Consider the following 21,185-nt stretch of genomic DNA (forward strand, 5'->3'; position numbering starts at 1 on the left):
GTTTGTGATGGCTATCAGAATAATACATAGCACAAGGCAGCCGTATTTTCAGAAATCAGGCTCAAGAGACTGCAATACTATCTATCTCACCATATTCTTCACACTGATAACATTTTGTAGTATAATGTACAAATTAACCTGAAGAATGAAGCACAGAATATCACTGATCAATCTGATAGAAGTACATGACCACGCTGTTCCAGATGAAACCAGCAGCCAGAGGAAGGCAGAAGGTTCCCTTACTCAAAACAAAATCCTTTGTAGAAAGGTGAATAAATGTCAAGGTGTGCCTAGATGTCTGTGTGATCCAAACGATGAGCAACAAAAGACTGGTATTGTTAGTTTGGTGAAGAACTGGCCTGACAACTTGTACCCAAAGAATTTAGGACAGAAAATCCAAGTAGATGATGCCAAACATGTTATAAGTGTGCAAAATGAATACAAAAACCAGTACCCACAGCAGCACAATAAAACACCCAAAACAGAACAGTAAGGAACTTCCAGCTACTGGTTGAAGATATCTCTTCCTTGCTCAGTGGGCTAAAAATGAGACACAAGCATACTTTAAAAGCTTCTGGTACCTTCTTCCTTTGGTATATTCTTGTTGTCCATAACCACTAGAGATCACCTTTCGGTGCAGTTGCTGCCTGTTTGTTAACTCATTTGCAGATTTTTGTCCAGGCAGTATTGATTCAATGTGATTGTAATTCAGACATAGTACCTTACAAAGGAAACACAGTTAATCAAATGAATGCCCCACTGTTGAGACATTAGCAAACCTGCCAATTACACTTTTCTGACTCAGAATTTTCGTTTTTGAGAAACAAAATTGGTCAGTCTAGAATGCTTTAAAATGTCTGGTGCAATTCACTGATTTTTTAGGATCAGTTTTGTGAAATAATAGTGTATACTTGAAACAGTGGTCACAATCAGCTTTTTGCCAATTGATTACTGTTGTTACAAAACCACAAACAGCATATGGAGTGAGATTAAAGATGTATTTTCAATCCGAGGAAATTAGTTTATTATTTTTTCTAAAAACAGAAAAGACTGTCATGAACTCACCTTGACATTGGGAAGGAAGATTAATCCACTGAAAGATGTGAGATTGTTGTTCTGTAAATTCACACTGTTGACACTTCTAAACTGATCTGCCGGCACCAGCTCTACAGCTCTGAATTAAGTAAAGAATATAATTATGGAATCAGAGTACAAGTAATATCAGAAAATAAGATATAAATGATGTACATAGCATGAGCAGATCCCTGATATGCTGGCTTTTTGGTAAGAAAGGTAACATGCTTCTACAAAATAAGCAATCTAATGAAAATCTCAAACGAATCCACAGTTGTCTTTCCCCAGTAGTAAGAAATTAGCTTGATTCTGACACCAAAAGCATGGGCTTGCAACAGTCTGCTCCTTTTGCCTGTACAGCTCATTACTGGAATACCAGCTCCATACCTTTAGGCTGTTTTCATTGCTTTCCAGCAGTGCTGGAGCTGCCACTGCTCAGATGAAGTATTCCCTTCTCCATTTAGCCTTAGGCTGACAGAAGGGAGTTACCAGTTGGCACATTTGGTAAACACTAGTTTTAATTTCAGATTTTCACATTCTAACTGCATCCTAATGCTACTGTTATAAACAGTGCAATTCTGAAAACCACCGCACCTTATGTCAGAGTTTGCCCAATTTAATTCTTGCATTTCTGTGAAGTCTGAATGTCCCAGCCTATCTGCAATCATGTCAGAGGTGAGTTTGCCTCCAAACAAATCTTTTGCACACTCTCCTTCTGCAGGTTCCTGTTAAATGCATTTCAAGGGAAGTCTGCTATATTAATGCAGATCTACAACTATGAGAGTAATTTAAGAAACACAAAAATATTTGCAATTGAAGTAACTTTAAAAGGTGTCATTTTGCCTTAAAAATGTGACCATTTTTCTTACACAACAGACTAGTCTGCCTTCTCTCAGCTGGTTCATAATAAAGAATTTTAAATAATATACACTGATTTCATGGTTGGAGCTGATCATGCTGATGCTCCATACTTACAGTTAAAGTCCCTAGAACTCCAGCAATGTTCTAGGACATTATAGTGGTAGGCACTTCTACAAAAAGAACAAAAAAAGCCAATTTCTATCTCAAAATGACTAAAAATAGATAGAAACAAACAATGGAACATTGCTGAGTACCTGAAAAGGTTACATATGTGATGTCAGTAAGTCCAGTCATCTGGAGCTGGTTTTATAAAAGAATGATTTTAACAAAAAATCTGGTAATAATCTGCATACAGTGTGACTTACTACAGAGATGCCATCTAAAGCATTGAGAGAGGGAAGATGGAATAATACAAATAGTCTGTAGTTATCTTGTTTCCAGACTATTCCATTTCCACTCATGTCCAGAATTATCAGATTAGTTAAACCCTGCGAAGAGCAAAACAAATCTTTTGTTAGTATTACTTTTAAACCACCAGGCTACTCTGTTTTCAGCTATCTCTTAAGTTGTCACCTGCAAGAATCAAAACCAACTGATCACTTAAGATAGTCCAGATATTTTCATTTAGATTAAAAGCATTTTGCACCACCTACAAATAGGCAAATGTACCATCTACAAACAGAGCTCTCAAAGTAAGTGAAAACTATACTAACATGCCCTAGAAAAGCCTTTGTCTTCTCACAAAGTTTTAAGAGTCTTAACATAAATAAGAACCAGGGTCTCAGGCTCCCACTAGTTAGTGTCTGACAGCAGCCAACAAAGTTTGTCATAAATATGGTAGCTGAAATGAAGTGGAACTGCTGCATGTGTGGTTGTGTGACGTGCACAATTATTCCTTGGTTTATAAGCCTTGAGGCCTATGCAGTATATGTGATATTCAACTGCAGAAAGTTTTGAGCCCAGTCTAAGTAGAGGCTTTAGTACCTCCTTCTAAGAGTAAGTGCACTCATCAAAAAAGGCTACTGTGGGGTTCTCATCACTTTAGGTCCAACTGTAAAGCTAGATGGATGCAGCACTCAAAGGCAGAACCTTGAATTGTGCTTTGAAGTATAGCTTCCTCAGTTCCAAGCAGCAAAATATTTCTAACATGCTAAAAACCAAATTAAGCTTTGAAATAGTAAATTCATATTTACCTTTAAATGATATATCTCTTGGCTCATAGAAATACAGTTATAACTTATGTATAATTCTATTAGAGAGTATGTTTTCTTTAAACCAACTAAAGATGTGATCCTGTTGTTCTCAACAGAGATGTAATGAAGATGTGAGAGATTCTCAAACACGTGTCTTCTGAGGCTGGTAAGATGGTTATTATTTACACTGAGTCTTGTAAGTTTGGTGAGCTTTGAAATTCCTTGAAAAACAAACAAGATGTACTTAATATAGTCAGGTGCAACAGAAACAGGTGGCTGATACAGATGGTAAAACAAGTTATAAGGGACACAGTTTGTGTTAATAGGTCCAACTGTAACTATGTCATGACCATTATATCAATTAAATGTAGATAAATATGCCAAATAAAAAGACCCAAAACACTACAACTTATTTTGCTGTAATGTAATTTCTCAATCCCTAACTTCAGTTCAACTAAATATACGCTCAGCAACCAGACATCAAGTTGTTCAATACTGGAAAAGCTCCCACAGTAGCTAGAAAATCAAAACTCACCCTCTATACAATATTTCACTATGACATTTCTATTGAGTCCTTGCTTATAAGCCTGAATTTCCACTACCATGGTAAATGTATTACCATCAAGTGTTGAAATGCAGTTTTCATCTAAAGTGAGTTCTTCGAGGTTAAGACAAGACTCCAGTCCTTCAACTTGTGTGAGATTGTTGTTGCTAAATGATGCCCATCTTAAGTGCTCCAGTTTTTCCAAGTTGGAAATTTTGAAGAGATGTTGGTCATCCAGATTTAAGACAGTGATCTGTAATAAAACTCATTACTAGAATTAAAAGAAACCAGTCAATCAATTTAATTCCACCTATTTATTCTGTGCTTAGGTTCAATGTGTACATTTCCTACTGATATCTATGACAATTTATTAGATGCAGGATGTGACATTTCCTCATTATGTGAAAGAACTGCTAATCTGTAATACAATTTAAAAAAACCTCAGCTTCTCCCTCATAACAGAAGTATGCCAGTTCCAAAATGTATCTTTGCTATTGAAGCAATCTGAGCATAGCCTTTTTTTTTTCCTCTTGCCTGCGTTTGCCTTTAAATAGCTTTGGGTGATTTAAGTCCTTCTGTCAATATATTATTTTAGTGCTTAAGTCTGTTTTACAGGTACTCATTCTAAACCAGGCCTGATTTAGATAGAAATGGAATCCTGATAATGGAAGCAGGATTTCAACATAACACCAGGGGATTGATATTTAAACCTGGATACATAGTCTAGCAAATGCTGAGTCCTGAATCACAGCTTTCATCCTAACTTCATAATACTTCATGCTCTTTCTATACAAAGTATTCTTTTTCTTTCCATGCCAGATTAATACCTCCATTAATTTGCTTGAAGTAGTGTATGGGAACTGCTGCATCATGGCCTGAGCCTCTGATTGATCACCTGAGGTGAGCCATGAGTCAGCCATGGGAGCACAGGTGAAGGCAATTCAAATAAATGCCGGAAGGATGCTCCTGGACCCCATTCAAGAGCTGACTACCAGTGGGGAAGGATCTCCAGAAAGAGATTCCTCCTTTTGGAGTTTTCCAGTGAGCCCAGGACAAGGGAAGCCCTCTATTCTTTTTTGGTGTAATAACCTGCTTAGCCAAACTGTCTTATATATTTCATAATTATAACATCTGTATTCTCATTGATTATACAAGTAGTCTTGGATAGAATCAAGTAAATGTAGGTAGGAATTATCTACTTTGTTGTCCAGGTTGTCAAAGGACTTACTTAAATGGGTGCTGACTTCAGGCACGTGGCATCAAGCTTCCTGTAGACAGGGCTATCAGGGCTATCCATAACCTGTTTGCGTGACTACGGCTCCCCTACTTTCTGATGACACTGCAGTGTGTTAACAAATCATTGTGCAGTGGAGAAACAAAACGACCATAGAGCCTCAATTTTAAAAATCGGATAACACTGTAGGGACCCAAAATATCCAGTGTTGTAAATACAACCTAAAACATTCAGTGTCATTTGTTAATGACTAAAGAACAATTTGGGCTACGTTATTTCCTTTCCCACAATATGTATTTTACCCACTATGAATCCTTTCTCTCTGATATCACAAAAGATAGATGATGTGCTAATGCAGTAACCTTCCCAGCAGTTTCAGTAATTGTGAGTTCCCTAATGCACACAGAATGAAATGCTATGGTTATCAACAGATATGTGCTTTCCTCTAGCTATTCTATATTGTGTTAACAAATTGAACTGACAGAGGAGCTTTTAACCTTTCATACTGAGTGGATTAGCATGATTTCATCTGATGGGTCACAACAGGTTAGGGTGACCTTGGATCTTTTTCCTCTGACTCTTGTGGCTGCCTGTTAGTTCAGTTTCCTGGAAGGAAAAAAGCCTGGTGTGATTGTGCTACCTCTACATCCATCTGTTAGCCTTATCATCACTGCCTTTCAATCTCAGCAGTGACTTTTGGCTCAATCTGTCAGACAAGCAGAACTCTGAAAGATACCAAATTCCTATAAACTCATAAACAGCCAAATAAGAGACATAAATTAATCCTTCCAATGAAGGAAAAGCTACAGTATTGGCTCTGCTACAATGCTAGACACTAGAGAATCCAGGAGAAACTTTTTTCTGAATGGCCTAAGACACTCTGAGAGCTCAGATCAAACTGGGCACTGGGTGTAACAAAACAGTCTCAGTTGTGTTGTAAATGCATCTCTTGTTTAATAGACAAATACTGGTTAGAAGATGGATCTCAAAAAGTAAAAAGTGGGATGATTTGGGCTAAATAAGGAAAAGACTTCTGGTTCTTTAGAACAGAACCTTTACAACGCCCTTTAGAACACCCTTTACAACAAAACAAGAATTACTTGGTGCTAGAAGCCAATTTTTTTTCAGAAACAGGGTAGACATGATAGAGGTAGGAGAGACCTATTTCAAGTAACAGATTCGCTGTTACTTAAAATCCTTATAGAACCACTGAGAATTTCCTGTCAGCACACTGATGTCAGCAATAGAGATAGCTCCGTCTGTGATAGCTTGTAAGTGCACTGCCCTCTAGCAGGGAGTCTTCAAACAGCCCCTCTGAACACTCACAGGACTCGCGTCCCACAGCTGTTTTTGTGTCTGCTTTGCCTATAGAAGGAACCTAGGCTTAATAGTTCAAATATGGTTATCTGTGCTGCAGATCACAAATGTTAGGTGAAATTAACCCTAGTCTGAATGGCTTTACATAAGACTTGCTGTAGCTCGGAGAGATCGTAGTGGTCTGAACGCAGAAATTACTGGTTAATACTTTTTTTTTTTTTTTTCCTGCTTTTTGCATGAAGTCACTGCTTGGTCTTAAAAATCTTTTAATGCTATAAGGAAAACGCACTGCAAAAACTGCAATTGAAATGCCCTCTTCAGGATATCTGGAACCTCCTCCTGTGAGATGTCTGGGGGTGGCTATAATCAGAAACAAGGTAAGTTCTTGTTAGACTTTCAAGTTTTCTGTAATATATTGTAATCAAACAGCATAAAATGTTTAAGATAACAAATGAAAACATAGATTAATCTAAGTGTTGATGTAAGTATATTAAACAGCATCAGCCTTACCATTGAATACCAGTTATGGTCCATCTGTAAATCCACCCTGTTCTTGCTGATTTGAGACAGAATTGTAGCACAAGAAAATACGCTGAGAATGGGGGGCTTTTCTTCATCAGTCCTAGAATATTCCAACAGTGATGTCTAGAGGAAAAAGAAGAAAATATTTTGTTGAGTACATAATAAATTATACCATACACAGTTCACCAGCAGACAGTAAAGGGCATACAAATTTTCTGCTCCTGAAAGGAACAGGTGATATATCAGCAGACATAATAAATCATAGATCTAATAAGTCTAGTGGTTTGGAATACTCCTACAGGTCTTACATATCAAATTTTTGAAGTTTTCAGTATTTATGTACTTCACAGCAGAGAAGGCAGACCTCATTAAATCCCTCTGTATTAACCTTACAGACTTTCCTGGGAAGATATCTGTCCATTTCTTTGCAGGAGGATCTTTCTTAGCTTTCACTGTGAGCAGGCAGTAGCACTCTGACTGTGCTCTGATCATATAAACATTGTGTCAGCATGATATCGAGTTCCAACTAGACAGTCCATGGTGTGTGTTACTTAAGCTCAGCCTAAGGTTCAGGAGTGCTTTGAGATACAGTCCAGAGTTCTTGTGCTCAAGGGTTGGGAGGATGTGCTTCATACCTGTTGTAAAGTACTCTGAAAATTTACCCATTGAAAAGACCTTAAAGCAAGGGATATTTAAAAGAAGCATACAGTACCATTAGCCAGCTATTTTCCCCTCCACTGCATCTATTTGGCAAACACTGTAACTTTCTTGCATCCTGTATTCAGCAGGAATCAGACATGATTGTTTCCAACCCGTGACAAAGCAAAATTCTTGGTAGCAACAGAGATCTTTGTAAGACCTACATTTATTAAGTATCTTCTGATCTACTGATAGGAGCAAAGATAAAACACCTGTCTTCAGGAAAAAAACAAAAAAAAAACAAATGCAATAGAAAACCAAGTGTTCTTTAAAGCATTATCCACAACATCAAACACAGGTGTAGAACTGTTCACATGGCTTTCCTTTTTGGTAGTACTCACTGTAAGTTATAACAAAACAAAATATCACACCTGGTTTATTACTGATGCTTCAATATAGTATAATGCTTCTGCAGCTTCTTCATCAGCAATCAGGACTCCATCTAGGTTAGTGAGAGTCTTGAGTTGGCCAATGACACTTAGCCGGATGCAGGTGGGCTTGAGGAGACAAAAAAAGGTTACTTTTCTGTCTTTTTCTTTTTTTTTTAAATACCAGTACATACCAGGAAGAGATTTCCATTTCTTTTCTGGTTTTATTTTACTGTCAGCTCAGGGACGTTGAGCTCTGCGGTGATCTTCAGCAGAGCCACCACATCATCCCCGCTAATGTAGTTTGCCAGAAACACACAGCACAAGTTACCTTTGGGCCAATTTTGATCATCCTGATTTTATGTGATGCTGATGGAAATAAACTGGTCTGGAGTCACGTGGCTTGCTCAGAATGCTACTAATCTTACAACACTTATTAATATATGAGCTGTATTTACAAGTTCCATATATCAGCTAGAAATATTACAAAGGCAAAGAAAGCTCCAGAGGACATGTGAGGGATGTTTAAAGGATTTAGAAGTGTGACTGAAGCCTCGAGATGTCAACCAAATGTATCCCATAAATAGGGAATATGTTAGACTGCCCACTAGTTTAAAATAATACATGAAACACACGTATCTCACGTGATGAATAACAATGTCTTTGTCTGTGGATGTTCTATCAATATATTCTGATTTCTAAATAACCCAAATGCAGTCTTTTATGAGCTAGCTGGTAGAATGCATCCTCTGAAATGTAATGAGGATTTTCTGCCTTGCTCTGAACTAACTAAACATTCTAGTTGGATGTTGAAGCAGGTATGTGTCAGACACAAGATTTACCACGTTGGCACAAAGTTGATGGTAAAAAAAAATTAGTGAAATTGAAAGTTTAATCTGATAAAAGCTTAAGTAATCACAACAAAGCATCACAGACTGGAACTAGTAGCTTTCACTTCTTTTTATATTTCAACAAGTATTGAAAAGCATCAGTGAAGCTTAAAGGGACCACTGGGTGTCTGAATGGAGTTCTGTTTTCTGTTGGTTTGCTATTCAAAGTATTTAAGAGAAGTATTTTACTCAGAAAGTATTCTGTTTGCCTGAATTTGAATTACAAAATACTCAACTGAGTATTTAAATGACCATTAAAAAAAAGACTAAGTGTTGTTTAGTGCCTTAGACTTGTAAGGGTTAACTGTGTTGATTCTCACTAAGCTATTTAAATAATGTTAAAATGTACTGATTTAAAAGAAATAAAGAGAAACATTTGTTTCAGAAGCTGGTTGGGCAATATCAATGTACAAGTGTCAGTAAAAGGGCTGAGTATTGGCTTTCTCTCCAAAGCTCCAGCCAGCACAGCTGTGCTGCTGCTGAGATGCACACAGTGACAGAGAGACTAAGTGTACGTTAGCTCACTTACTAGCACTTGTTCAGGCTGTGACCACAGAAAAAAAGTGAAGGCTTTGTGAGAACAAAGATGCCATAAAATGTTCACAAAGCTTCTTACACTGGAAGGACCTTGGAATCAATAAGGTGCAGGACCAAATTTTAAGCCTTTATGATGTAATTGTGGACCTGGTTAGAATACTTTCCTAGGAACTTCAAGCACTGAAATCTACCTTACACCATGGGTTGTGTCTGATGTCCAGGCTTTGTAAATTGGGAGTATGTTCACATAAGATGTTAATAACCTCCTTGGACTCTTTCAGCTGATTCCAGCTCAGGTCAAAGAATTGCAGTTTGCTTAAGCCTCTAATGCCCTCAAGAGTGATCACATGGTTATGGCTTGCATCCAAATACTCCAGGTTGGGCTGCAAAACAATACAGGTTTGAAGATAGTCGTGTTGCTAAAAGTACTGCAAAATAAACTTTGGTTAAAGTAATCAGATACTTTGAATCTTTAAATAGACTTAACTGGATCCAATATTCAGGACTTCCCTTGCTCTGTACTGTCTCTGTTGAGGGAAGTCTAGGATGTTCCAGCCGTGTTCCTGTCAAGACTGCAGAGGAGCCATCATCTGGCAGAGCACTCTGGCATGTTATGCCAGGAAGTTTTTGAAAGGGGGAGGGTGCATCTGTGTTCATATCTGGATCCTCCTAAGTGGTAGGAGGTAACCTGGGAACTGGATCCCTGATTCCACATCAGCAAGATGGGAAAGCCCAGAGGTCCTGGTTAGAACTTAAGTGTGTTTAGTTATTCCAGACTAAAGACTACAAAAGCAGCCACGCACTGTATAGCATTTTAAGGCTGAAAATGAATACCTTCCTTAGCATCTTGCTCCAAGACCATTTAGATTTGGCTCTTTCTAATCACCATTACTTTGATAGTTTTTACAATTATTTCACTTGACTTATTAGGAATGAAGAAGGAGAAAAGCAACATGACATGAATCATCAGGTAGCTCAGTGGCAAAGCTGGGGGAGAATTCAGGTACTGCATTCAGTGTTACTACTTATTAAATTGAAATGGCCACTGTGAGGACAGATGTGCGATAAAGTGATAATGCTGTAATACTGTGATTCAAACTGGAGAAAATTGCTGGCTGCTGATAGTACCAGAGCACTCGTGATCTTAGGTTAGCCCCCATTCTTTTGTGATGTACGCTTCCTGCCTCAATCCTGTCTTGTGAGTCCACCCCACATGCAAGAATATTAATGGTTAATCTTAAAACTTAGAAGTTTCTTCTTAAAGAAAAAAAAATAAAAAAACCTTAATTTCTCACCAAATCATAAATATCATTTAAAGAAGCAAAGTCATTAAAGCTGATGATAAGCTTTCGAAGTGTTTTAAATCTAGAGATGTTCTGCAGCTTCTTCAGTCTGTTTCCATGCAAATTCAAGACCTAGGCCAAAAGTACATCAGAAATTATGATTCTATCAGACACGCAGTCAAATTCTGTAGCACTCCAGAGCTGCCTTAAAAATATAAACCTTCAGCTATTGAAGTGCAAATATAAATACCATCCTACTGATAAATCATAAAAAGACTGTAAAAGGTGAATGCAAGCTGACATGTAATATTGAAAGACAACAAAAGGCTATGATTAGTCATTTTTCACTTATTTGAAGAATATTTATTTTCTTCTTCACAAAATAAAGGCAACCAGGGTAAGATGGAAAGACAGTCTACCAGCTTAAGGGAAAAGGGAACGTGAAGAAACTTCAGCAGTTCCCCCTGTTTCTTAAAGAGCAGAATGGGAAGAGTGAGGCCAAGGAGACACAAAATGCAGACCCTTAGGAAAAGGCAAATTAAGAGGACAGTTGCTGGAATTACATTGCAATAAAGGTCTCTGTAAAGTTGGCATTTTTGTTGCACAAAACCAGAACTGCTATTCTCCTTTTTCTTAACAAGTTTTAGAAAAGTATATTATAAAAATCATAAAAATGGGATTGAGAATATAAGCAACAGATTAAAAAAAAAATTACATCAGCTCAGAAACTGGAGTTAAAAATGGGACAGTTGGAAACTATTTCGTAATTAGAAGCATCAAATATTTTTCATTGTTCTTCATCAATTAGGAAGCGGCAGTTGTTCACATTGCATGAAACTGATGGGCAGAGGACCACAAGTTCTACTGATATCAGGTAAACCTAAGCAACGTCAGGATTGAGCTCAAATGGAAACATTAATTTTTAATTTACTGTCTTTGGTTTTTCTCTGGTCAACTTGAACAACAAAGTAACAATTTTGTAATATATTTATTCTACTGAAAAAAGCAAATATTAAAAAAAAAAAAAGCAGTATCTCACCTGTAGCTGACTGTAGATATTGGCCTTAGCTACTGAAAGTATTTTTACTTCATCTAAACAGGTTATCTTAGGCCTCACTTCTACTGATGGTTCCATGTTCAAAACTTCATCATCACGTTGCAAATCATGAGATGGAATAAAAACTTCTGTGCTTCTCTTTCTCTCTTCCACAAATATATTGCATGTCGAAAACAGAGACTTGTCTTTGACCTATGAAGGTACATAAAAAAAAGGCATCTAAGATTTGTAAACTGTCTGCTTTTTACTTAAGTAAGAAATCTAACATTCAGCATCAAACCAGAGAAGTTTGATCAGGGAATTCATAGCAGTGAAGTTAGGAAATCATCTTTCTGTGACACAGATCTGCTAGAAATTAGATTTAAGTTGTCTCATTGCACTACCTGATGATTTTTTATATAGGCCATTATATATCACATATATCTCTGGCTAGAGGCAAAAGAGATACAAATATGGACTGAAGAGTCACAGTAGAGCAGCCTACAACTGAAGCACGGGACCAGGCAGACCATCAGTGAATTCTGCTCTACTCCTTCCTTTCCCCAGAGCTGAATATTCTCATAAACTCTTGTTCATACTCTTTTGTTTCCACCAGACACACACAGTAGCTCAGAGTCTGAAATGACCCTTTTCACCTTGGCAGCAAGTTATGAAGTGAAAGAGCAGCATTGTATGGGTTATATGTAAAAATAAACAGAAGCAATTCTCACTTGAGGAAAACTTGCTTAGGATACCAGGCGAATGAAATATATCTCCTTTCTTCTCTCCCTAAACTTTACAACTCACAATATAAACCAAACAACTAAAAAATCATTTGCTCACTGAATATCTCTTGAAAACGTGATATTTTGCAAAGTCAGTACTGTTGGTTGCACCTTGCATGGTACCTCAGGAAAGAATTCTTACTGATAGTGGGTGTATGTTTCAAGTACATTTCCACTTACTATCAAAACTTAATTAAAGGATTTGTGCTTTCTTTGCTATGCCTTTTACAACTACAAAATAAAAGCTTCTTCCAGCTCCCCCTATGAGTAGAAAGTATCTCACTGACTTCCAAATGAGTTTTATCTGGATCTGATAGAATGGACAGGAAGAGGAGAACCAGACTTAAGCCTGAGCTTGGCAGGTCCTGTGAGCAGGGCAGGCTTTCATTTCACCTATTTGCTTTTTTTCATTTTGATATGTGAAGTTTAAAATTTAACCTCAAATATCACACTAGGAAAAACAAAGGACGTACCAGTGTAACGTACTCAAGGTCAGCGATGTATTCTGGCAGGACCAGGCCATGGTCAAACACAAACCACTCACACTGCCATCCATTGCTGTCACAATTTCTCTGTTCCCAAGAAGCCCACATTTCTAAAGTGGAGGAAATTGAAAAAAATACATTGTTCTTAAGCATTTATTTCAGAATGTTAATAAATCAAAGATATCTCCTTCCATGAAGGTACTTCAGATTTATTCCTTCCTGCTATTAGACTTTCTTTGCCATACAGACTCATAAAAGACTTTAAATTGGCTATCTAATCTCCCACACAGAATGAGTATGTGTCAAATTCCAGCATGAAGATCACTGCTTGTGGAAGACAAACTTAAATCTGGAGATCACAGACTGCTCTCCTGCAACGCTTCTGTTGCTGCACTATCCAAAAGTACTTCATTACATCATGGTGTGATCATCTTCCTAATGATGTTTGTTTTTCTTCCATTCTAAAAAACCAGAAACAAACCCAATTCCTTTATGAAGTGCTGCTCACTTTAAGAACCTGAATGTTTAGAAGGCATATCAAACAGAAGAGGTAAAATTATTGCTCAGTCCCCACTCTGTGTTCTCTTGAAAAGGAAGGGTAAAATGGAATTTATCAATGAGAGGATGCACATCATACAATACAGATTTAAGCTCATTACTCATAACATTGTTTTTCTCAGAAGCATGCTTCTCTTACTGTGGATTAATGGCTAAAATCAGTGTGGCACAGCTCATTTCCACTCTGTGCACCAAATATTTATTCAAAGAGGGATCTTCTGGCTTGTTCTTGTCTTTGAAAACATGTAGTTCAACTAAGCAGAGACTGTTCCAAGGAATGAAACATCTTGATACCCAAAGTGGAAGATGAGTTTAGAAAACAAACGTTACTTTAGCCTTAAATTTTTGCTAACAAACACCTACTAATACATACCATTATCTGAAGGAGATGCACCCCTTTCTAGGCATTTCCATGGCCTGAATACTGAATTAGCTTCTGGATAATTGTCTTGACAGATAGGATTCATTGGACAAACTGGAGCACTGTGGCCAAGGAAAACTTTTGCAATTATCACTGTCCCTAAGTGTGGAGAGAAGACACTTAATGCTTCTAGCTAAGGGAGTGAGGATGGGATAATAAAGCAGTGATGCTTAATGTAATAAGACATCTTTGACTGGTAGATGAATGGTCTAGTAAGTATGTAATACATACATATATATATACGTACACATATAAAATAAACATGGAATCATTACCAACATCTGTGTTTTTCATGAAATAAATAGACTGGCAAAAAACCAAGTATGCATTGAAATACAACTTTTCTAGCTGGCTAGTATGTAAAGTAAGTGAAATCTGAATTACAAGTGATTTAATGAACAGTAGAACCTGGGAGGCAAACTAATCTATGTTTAGCCATAATTCTACAAAATTTGTGAATGCTTGATTATCTTTGAGACTTCTAATTTATTTTTTTTTCAGATTTGGTTGAAGTTTGATCATTCCCAAGCCACGGAAATGACAGTCACACTGCATGACTGCCAAAGCCTTGTCTCTTGGAAACCATCCTACAAAGTATGTTTCCTTTTGGTACCCTGTCCTGTACACAAATTAACCCAACGTATTTGTGCCTTTCTTCACTCTGCCCTTTTCTAGAGCTTCTGGATCATGAAAAGACTAGATACAGCTAATTATTTCTCAGATGAGAACATTTCCCATGGATTCTCAAACTCCTGTCTGCGAATTACTTGCAGTAGGCCAATTCCTTTGTGGAGCTTCCTAATATGCAGAAATGCCACTGGAACAGATTTCCACAAAGTTTCAGAGCTCATTTCAAGCTTACATAAACCAGCTCTTAGCCTTGGACCTATAACATAAAATACAGCAATTATACAAGCCACTCAACATCAGTTTTACATCCTTCCAAATTTTGGATTACCGTGCCTGAATGACTCCTCAGGATCACTCCTGTTATTGCCTTCAGCCTTGGCTTGCTGTTTCAGAAACTCTATTCTGGGACATTCACATATGTTCAGACTGTTACAAAGAAGGACAGCTTCATTCTTCCCAGGCTGCTGCAAAGATTAAAGGCCCAAATATCTTTGACTTAGTCCATCCCATAGAAATGTAAACAAATTGAAGCAGCATGAAAATATACACATGAATTACAATAAGGGATGCCAGGCAGGAAAAGTGAAGAATAAAGAGTAAGAAAATGGTTTATGTTGTTATTTTAACAGAATGAGGGAAACAGACAAGATCTGATTGCTATTATGTGCAGAGCCTGTCCTCCCCTATGCATATATACATGCAATGCACAAATAAGAATCTCAGTGCAGCCTTTGTAAACTAGTACAATGCAAATGATAATAAAGCAAAAGCTGAAAATAGCAAAAAAAATCTGAAGATAAAATCTTGCTGTCCAAAAATTTGATCTTTTCTTGGAGAAAAACAAGAAAGGCAGGCATGCAAAAGGCTGGAAAGAAGAAAAAAAGAGTAACAGAGAAGAGTGATATGCTGCCATGAATTTGTTTTCCTTGAGGTGATTCCCAGAGGTCCCTCCCAACCTCAACCATTCTGTCAGCCTGTGAAAATACTTTTTCTGATCATAATTTTTTACTCATCATGAAATAATGTATTACACTTGTCTGGCTATTTTTTCAGTCTAGTGCTGAAAGGGGTCACTGGGACAGGACTAACAGTTTCAAGGGTTTACGATTGGGCAAACAGCTAGGATCCATGCCAGCAGGGACAAATGGTTAGGCTTAGGTAGCTGGAAGTACCAGAGAAAATACTAATCTTAATCTTAGTGTGTTTAAGGAGAAAAGAGGTGGTGATTTAGTTTTAGGACAAGGCTTGCAAAACAGGACACAGGATGCTGCATTACTCCAACTGAAACTGAAAGAACTGAAAATTCTTGATATGATTTAAAATAGCCCTGATAGGAAGAACAAAATAATATTGTGTTGAAACACATAAAAATGAAAATTCAAAGGTAAATGACTGAAGAAATGATTGAACCAATGTGATCCACGGGCAGCTAATAGAGGTACTGCAGCAGTGACTGTGGAGACCTTCAAGCTAGAACTGCAACAGTACCTGACAAACTAACAGGGACACAAATGAGAAGTGGTGAGTGAGAAGAGATGATGTGCAACAGCAAGAGAAAGGGCAAGGAAAGGACAAGAAGACGGTGAGGAAAAATGGGAAAGTGCTAATCATGGCTTTGCCTGAGATGGCATAAAGATGTGAAGAATGAAGCAGGAGTAAAATGAAGAAATATGATAGGGACAGGAAAGAAACAGGAAACACGAATGAATAGAAAACTGATGAAAAAAGAGGGGAGAAAAGAGCAGCACTTTTCTGACTACTCCCTTTGCTATCCTTTACTTATAGCATTCTTTGTCCATTTCATAGCATACCACACGTGTTTCCATGTCATGAAAGCCATCTTCCAGAATCTGAAGCAGCTGCTTTTCCTTAACTGACCACTCAGGATTAAATACATAAAAGAGATACTCCATCTTCTCTTTGTAGTTTCTTAAGAAGAAAAGACACAGGGAAAGGCTTCAGGTTTTCATTATGCAGTTACAAAAGTAGACAAAATACAAGTATAGCTACTCTAACCAGAGAAAGTTGATACACATTTAGACAACATTTATAAGATGGCAGACTATAACTAATGCAAATTCTATAATATTCACTGTAATCTCAAAATCACTTGCAAGAGAGAATTGTCTTTCCTGAGTCTTTACAACTGGTACAATTAGCCTCTATTTCCTTTACCATATTTTAAAAAGATGTACCTTTTTATTTGCCTCTTGTGATGGTTTTGGCTGGGATGAAGTTAATTTTCTTCATAGAGAAAGGCTGGTGTGATGCTGTGCTTTGGATTTTTGAAGAAAATAGTGGTTATAACTCACCAATGTTTTTAGTGGTTGCTGAAAAGTACTTACACAGAGCCAAGGACTTTTCTGCTTCTTGAGCTGCCCTGCCAGGAAGCAGGCTGGGGGTGCATGAGATGCTGTGAGAAAACACAGCCAGAACAGGCAACCCAGCCTGATGGAAGGGATACCTCACACCATCCGGAGTCATGCTTAGCAGTAAAAACTGGGGCAAAGAAGTGGGGGACATATGGAATGATGGCATTTGTCTTCCCAAGGAAGCGATACACACAGTAAGCCCTCCTTTCCTGGAAGCAGCTGAACTTTTGCCTGCTCATGGGTTAGTAGCAAATGAATTCCTTCTTTTACTTTGCATGTGCATTCATCTTTTGCTTTACATAGAAAACTGCCTTTATCTCAACCTGTGAGTTCTCACACTTCTATTTTTCTGATTCTCACCCTCCTCTCACTTGAGGAGAGTGAGCGAGAGCTGTGTGGAGGGGTTAAAACACAATGCTGCTGCAAGAAAAAAAGTCTTTGATTTGCTGAAGATCTCTACCAGGAAGGTAGTTATAGCATGAGAAGAAAGAAGGTAACACAACATGTGTTAACAGCAGCAAGTACTAAATTATTCCTTTGTCTCCTGACTTCACTGCCCTCCCCTTCCCCCATTTCTCCCTTCACCAAAATGAGCACTAAACCATAAGGTTTCAATCTAAGAACAGTGTTGAGCAAAAAGCATGGGCTGATTCCTACATAACTACATTTTAGGGAAGATTGATGCCACAAATTGCCTGGGATCAATTGGAACGGGCTCTTGCTCATTATGAACAGATCAAACATGGCTAATCCATTCTAGGAGCTAACATACTAGGACAGTTTTCCATGCAGCCTGCAGGATATATTGTACCACCATGATACAGAATACTCTGAGGAGCTTCCTGGAAAGTTCTGTTCTCTCCAGGTAATACGAAAAGAACTCCAAATACTATTGGCTGTACCAGTCTGAGTTCCTCAGGGTGAGAAAAAAGCACAGAAACAATCTGATACCCAGTACGAGCTTAAATAATTTGAGTGATGATCATTTTGTGTTTCCAACTTTACACAAAGGATAGTAAGGGATGAACAAATCTGCTTCACGTTGTATTGAAAAAAAAGATCAAAAGTGTATGAACAGTGGTAAAATTGTAACTTTCACAAATACAGTGACACATCAAGTCTGCAAATTTCTCAGTATTGCAAAGAAAAGAATGGATGCAAGCAGTGATTCATAGCTACAAGTGGACAACCACGTATCCTAAGACACTGAAGACACAGTTTTGGGCAGATAATTACCAATGCTTATGATGAAAACCATGTTTGCATTGTAAGTCTCACACTGATTTGTGAAAGGAAGTGAAATAAGTTAGCACAGTGACATAAATTTCAAAATGAACACTTGCATAAAAAACTGGGCTAATCTGCATGGATACAAATCAACTTTGTGACAGCCTTGACATATCCATATGTTTTCCTGTGGTACAAATGAAATGCAGATGCATATACATCCAAGTGGGCTTTGCTTTGCATTGTTCTTCTCCTTTCAGCTTTCAGGAAGCTAGCCATTCATAACATTTACTGTCCTTTCACAGCCATATTAGGAATAGATAAATTAAGACACAGATTCTAACATCATCAGTCTGAGGTACGTCTCAGGCCTAGTATTTTCTACCAAGCTACTATATGACCAGCAGGTTGAAGGAGATTATTCTTCCCCTCTACTTTTCTCTCAGGAGACCCCATCAGCATTCCCACAACATAAGAAGAACATGGACCAGTTGGAGTGACTCCAGAGGAGTCCATGAAGATGATCAGAGAGCAGAAACACTTCTACGAAGAGAGAATGGGAGAGCTAAGGTGTTCAGGTTGGAGAAGAGAAGGCTCTGTGGAGACCTTATAGCAGCCTTCCTAGCCCCCCAGTAAAGGGGCACTATAAGAAAGCTGGAGAAAGACTTTTTACAAGGGCATGTAGTGATATGACAAGGGGTAAGGGCTTCAAACTAAAAGAAGGTGGATTTAGATGTGACATAAGGAACAAATTTTTCATTGTAACGGTGGTGAGGCAGTGGCACAGGCTGCCCAGAGAAGTTGTGTGTGCTTGTCCCTGGAATTGCTCCAGGCAGTTTCATGTGCCTTTGGGCAAGCTGCTCTGCTGCGAGGTATCCCTGCTCATGACAGGGAGGTTGAAACTAAACGGTCTTTAAGGTCTTTATCTGAGGAAAACTTCTTCATAGTCCTATATTATAGTCCTATATGATGCTTTGCAAAGTCTTTTTACTCTTTGAAATCACAGATTTTAATTTGTGCACATGGCAGTGCTACACTAAATAGCACTTATGCACTTACTCTGCTACACTGAAGGTTTCTTTTTCCAGAAATGTTTGGAGCTTCTCTTCAAATTTCAGCCTTAGGATTTGATTGTGCACCCTAAATGCACGGTTTATTTTCACTCCAATGATATCATATGCTCTGAAATCCCTGCTACAAAATCGTGACTGAATTAGATCACAACAGGAACTAAACCTGAATGTGGAAATACACAGAGGAAACAGCGTTAATATTTTCTTCTTCAGTGCAACCTACATTATTTTATTCTGTTCCCTATTCAAAAGAAAGAATCACAAGCAATACATCTAGCCTGTTTCATTTCATTACAACTTCATTCTCTCAGAGATATAAATCTCTGAGAATAAAGAAATTTACCTAACTTTATTCAAACGCCACATTCAAAGTTAGGCATCAAACATCAACACCTACCCATATGTGATTCACTGTGTTCTTTTCCTCTACTTGCATTCTTGTATCTACAATCTGTTTAAATCCTACTTCACTACACAAATTAGCAGTTCTGCACTTACAAGTGAAGCCATGCATGAAGTGAGCAGTCTGCACAGTTTCCAGCTTAAAACTTGAGAAAGAAGAGGTGGTCCACTGTCTAGCTGGGAGTCTGGGGACTGGAGCTCAGAGTTCTGTTCTACCATCTACCCTGTTCTACCCTGTGCTACACAAGCCAGGTCACTTAAACACCTGGCCCTTGACTCTGCTAAGACTGGCTTCTGTAATTCCATTTGGTACAATACATTTCTTTAACAATTTCCTTGGTGATCAGACTTCTTAAGAAGAAATTCAGTCTAGAAGTGCAGTATCTTCCACAGTTTTTCAATCAGTGGAAAATTTTCTGAAGAACATAGGGCAAAGCTTTTATTATTTGCAATAATCATTCGGACTGTATTTCTCAAAAAGATTTTGTGTTAAGAATACTCATTCAAAAAACCTGAGATTCACTGACCTTCCTACAAGAGCAGTTTATTTCTAAGCAGTAATTTCTAAGCAAAAATATTTACTAATATTTTTAAACCAAAAGATCCTTGGCTTGAGAAAGTAATGCTAAAAATAATTAGAATGCTACTGATGAACAACCTCAAACTGAATCTGTAAGTACAGGGCTACCTGCAGCTCCAACAAACATCCCTGAGCACAATAGGAAGGCAGAGCTGAGGTGGACAAGCTTGGAGTACTCAAGCAGAAAACAGCCCTTGAAATACTGCCAACCTAAATCTGAATCTCTCCTCAAATGAGTTTCAAGGTTACTCATACAAAGATTATGTAAGCACCTTCTAATGCTCCTTCACAATAGAAATCTCTAGGAACATAGAATAAACAGTACTGTCAGTGTTGTTATAAGGTAATAGGGTAATTTTTTCTCTTCTTAAAAGTAATCATTCTTTTGGAGTCAAAGCTTTAGCCTAGTCCACCACTGAGAGGAGATGAAGGAATCAGCTGTCCACAAATGAAGCATAACTGGAACTTTTAGAGTATACTAAGAAGTTTACCAGAGACTATTTGATAAACCTTCTTCAACGTGAATGTTTCCCACTGTTTCCAATTCCAACAACAAGAATTGGACTAACAAGTTAAAACTCTTCTTCTTCTTCTTCATTTCTGTTTGGCAATCTTTTTCAATTCTGCAAAAAAGAAACAAATTTTTTGTCTAAAACAACATACTAAGAACGTGCATAAATTAGTATTGTAACAGAGAGGAGTTAATCTAGCTTTTTAAAAATAGAAATAAAAAGAAATCAATGATTCTACCACTACTGATTTTTAAGAAAAAAATCTAACATCACAAAGAAAATCTTACTATCACAACTGTGGATAGTAAGGTCCTGTACTGACCATGACACCAAGATTCATCAATTCCGTTGTGCTGTAATTTTATGAATTACCTCTTTCAGGGCGAGGTCTTAATTTACTCTTTATTGTTCATAATGATATCAATCCAAATTGCAGTACTAATAAAAAGATGATGGCCTTAGGTTCAGTGTGAGGCACTGGACTGAAATCTGTATGAGTAAAGGCAATATATTTCATAGTATAAGCTCTCCCACTCCATAAATTGTTCCATTCTTGACACAATCAACTGTCTCTCCATCTTT

General features: G+C 37.7%; 1 protein-coding gene across 1 annotated transcript in view; it reads right to left on the reverse strand.

Annotated features, from left to right (window-relative positions):
• LRRC9 (leucine rich repeat containing 9) overlaps positions 1 to 21,185 on the reverse strand; it is a 47,752-nt gene that overhangs the window by 12,366 nt on the left and 14,201 nt on the right. Inside the window, exons 10-26 of the mRNA XM_085225831.1 lie at positions 20,583 to 20,714; positions 19,096 to 19,272; positions 16,249 to 16,366; positions 14,766 to 14,901; positions 13,760 to 13,906; positions 12,817 to 12,938; positions 11,562 to 11,771; positions 10,535 to 10,654; positions 9,431 to 9,622; positions 7,816 to 7,941; positions 6,734 to 6,868; positions 3,748 to 3,925; positions 3,129 to 3,349; positions 2,301 to 2,423; positions 1,669 to 1,799; positions 1,066 to 1,174; positions 582 to 721 (exon numbers count right to left, since the gene is read on the reverse strand). Of these exons, the coding sequence (XP_085081957.1) occupies positions 582 to 721; positions 1,066 to 1,174; positions 1,669 to 1,799; positions 2,301 to 2,423; positions 3,129 to 3,349; positions 3,748 to 3,925; positions 6,734 to 6,868; positions 7,816 to 7,941; positions 9,431 to 9,622; positions 10,535 to 10,654; positions 11,562 to 11,771; positions 12,817 to 12,938; positions 13,760 to 13,906; positions 14,766 to 14,901; positions 16,249 to 16,366; positions 19,096 to 19,272; positions 20,583 to 20,714 (2,517 nt within the window). The remainder of the gene's footprint in view (positions 1 to 581; positions 722 to 1,065; positions 1,175 to 1,668; positions 1,800 to 2,300; positions 2,424 to 3,128; positions 3,350 to 3,747; positions 3,926 to 6,733; positions 6,869 to 7,815; positions 7,942 to 9,430; positions 9,623 to 10,534; positions 10,655 to 11,561; positions 11,772 to 12,816; positions 12,939 to 13,759; positions 13,907 to 14,765; positions 14,902 to 16,248; positions 16,367 to 19,095; positions 19,273 to 20,582; positions 20,715 to 21,185) is intronic.

Source organism: Meleagris gallopavo, chromosome 5, assembly GCF_905368555.1.
Source record: "Meleagris gallopavo chromosome 5, MGAL_WU_HG_1.1, whole genome shotgun sequence".
Classification (NCBI taxonomy): domain Eukaryota; kingdom Metazoa; phylum Chordata; class Aves; order Galliformes; family Phasianidae; genus Meleagris; species Meleagris gallopavo.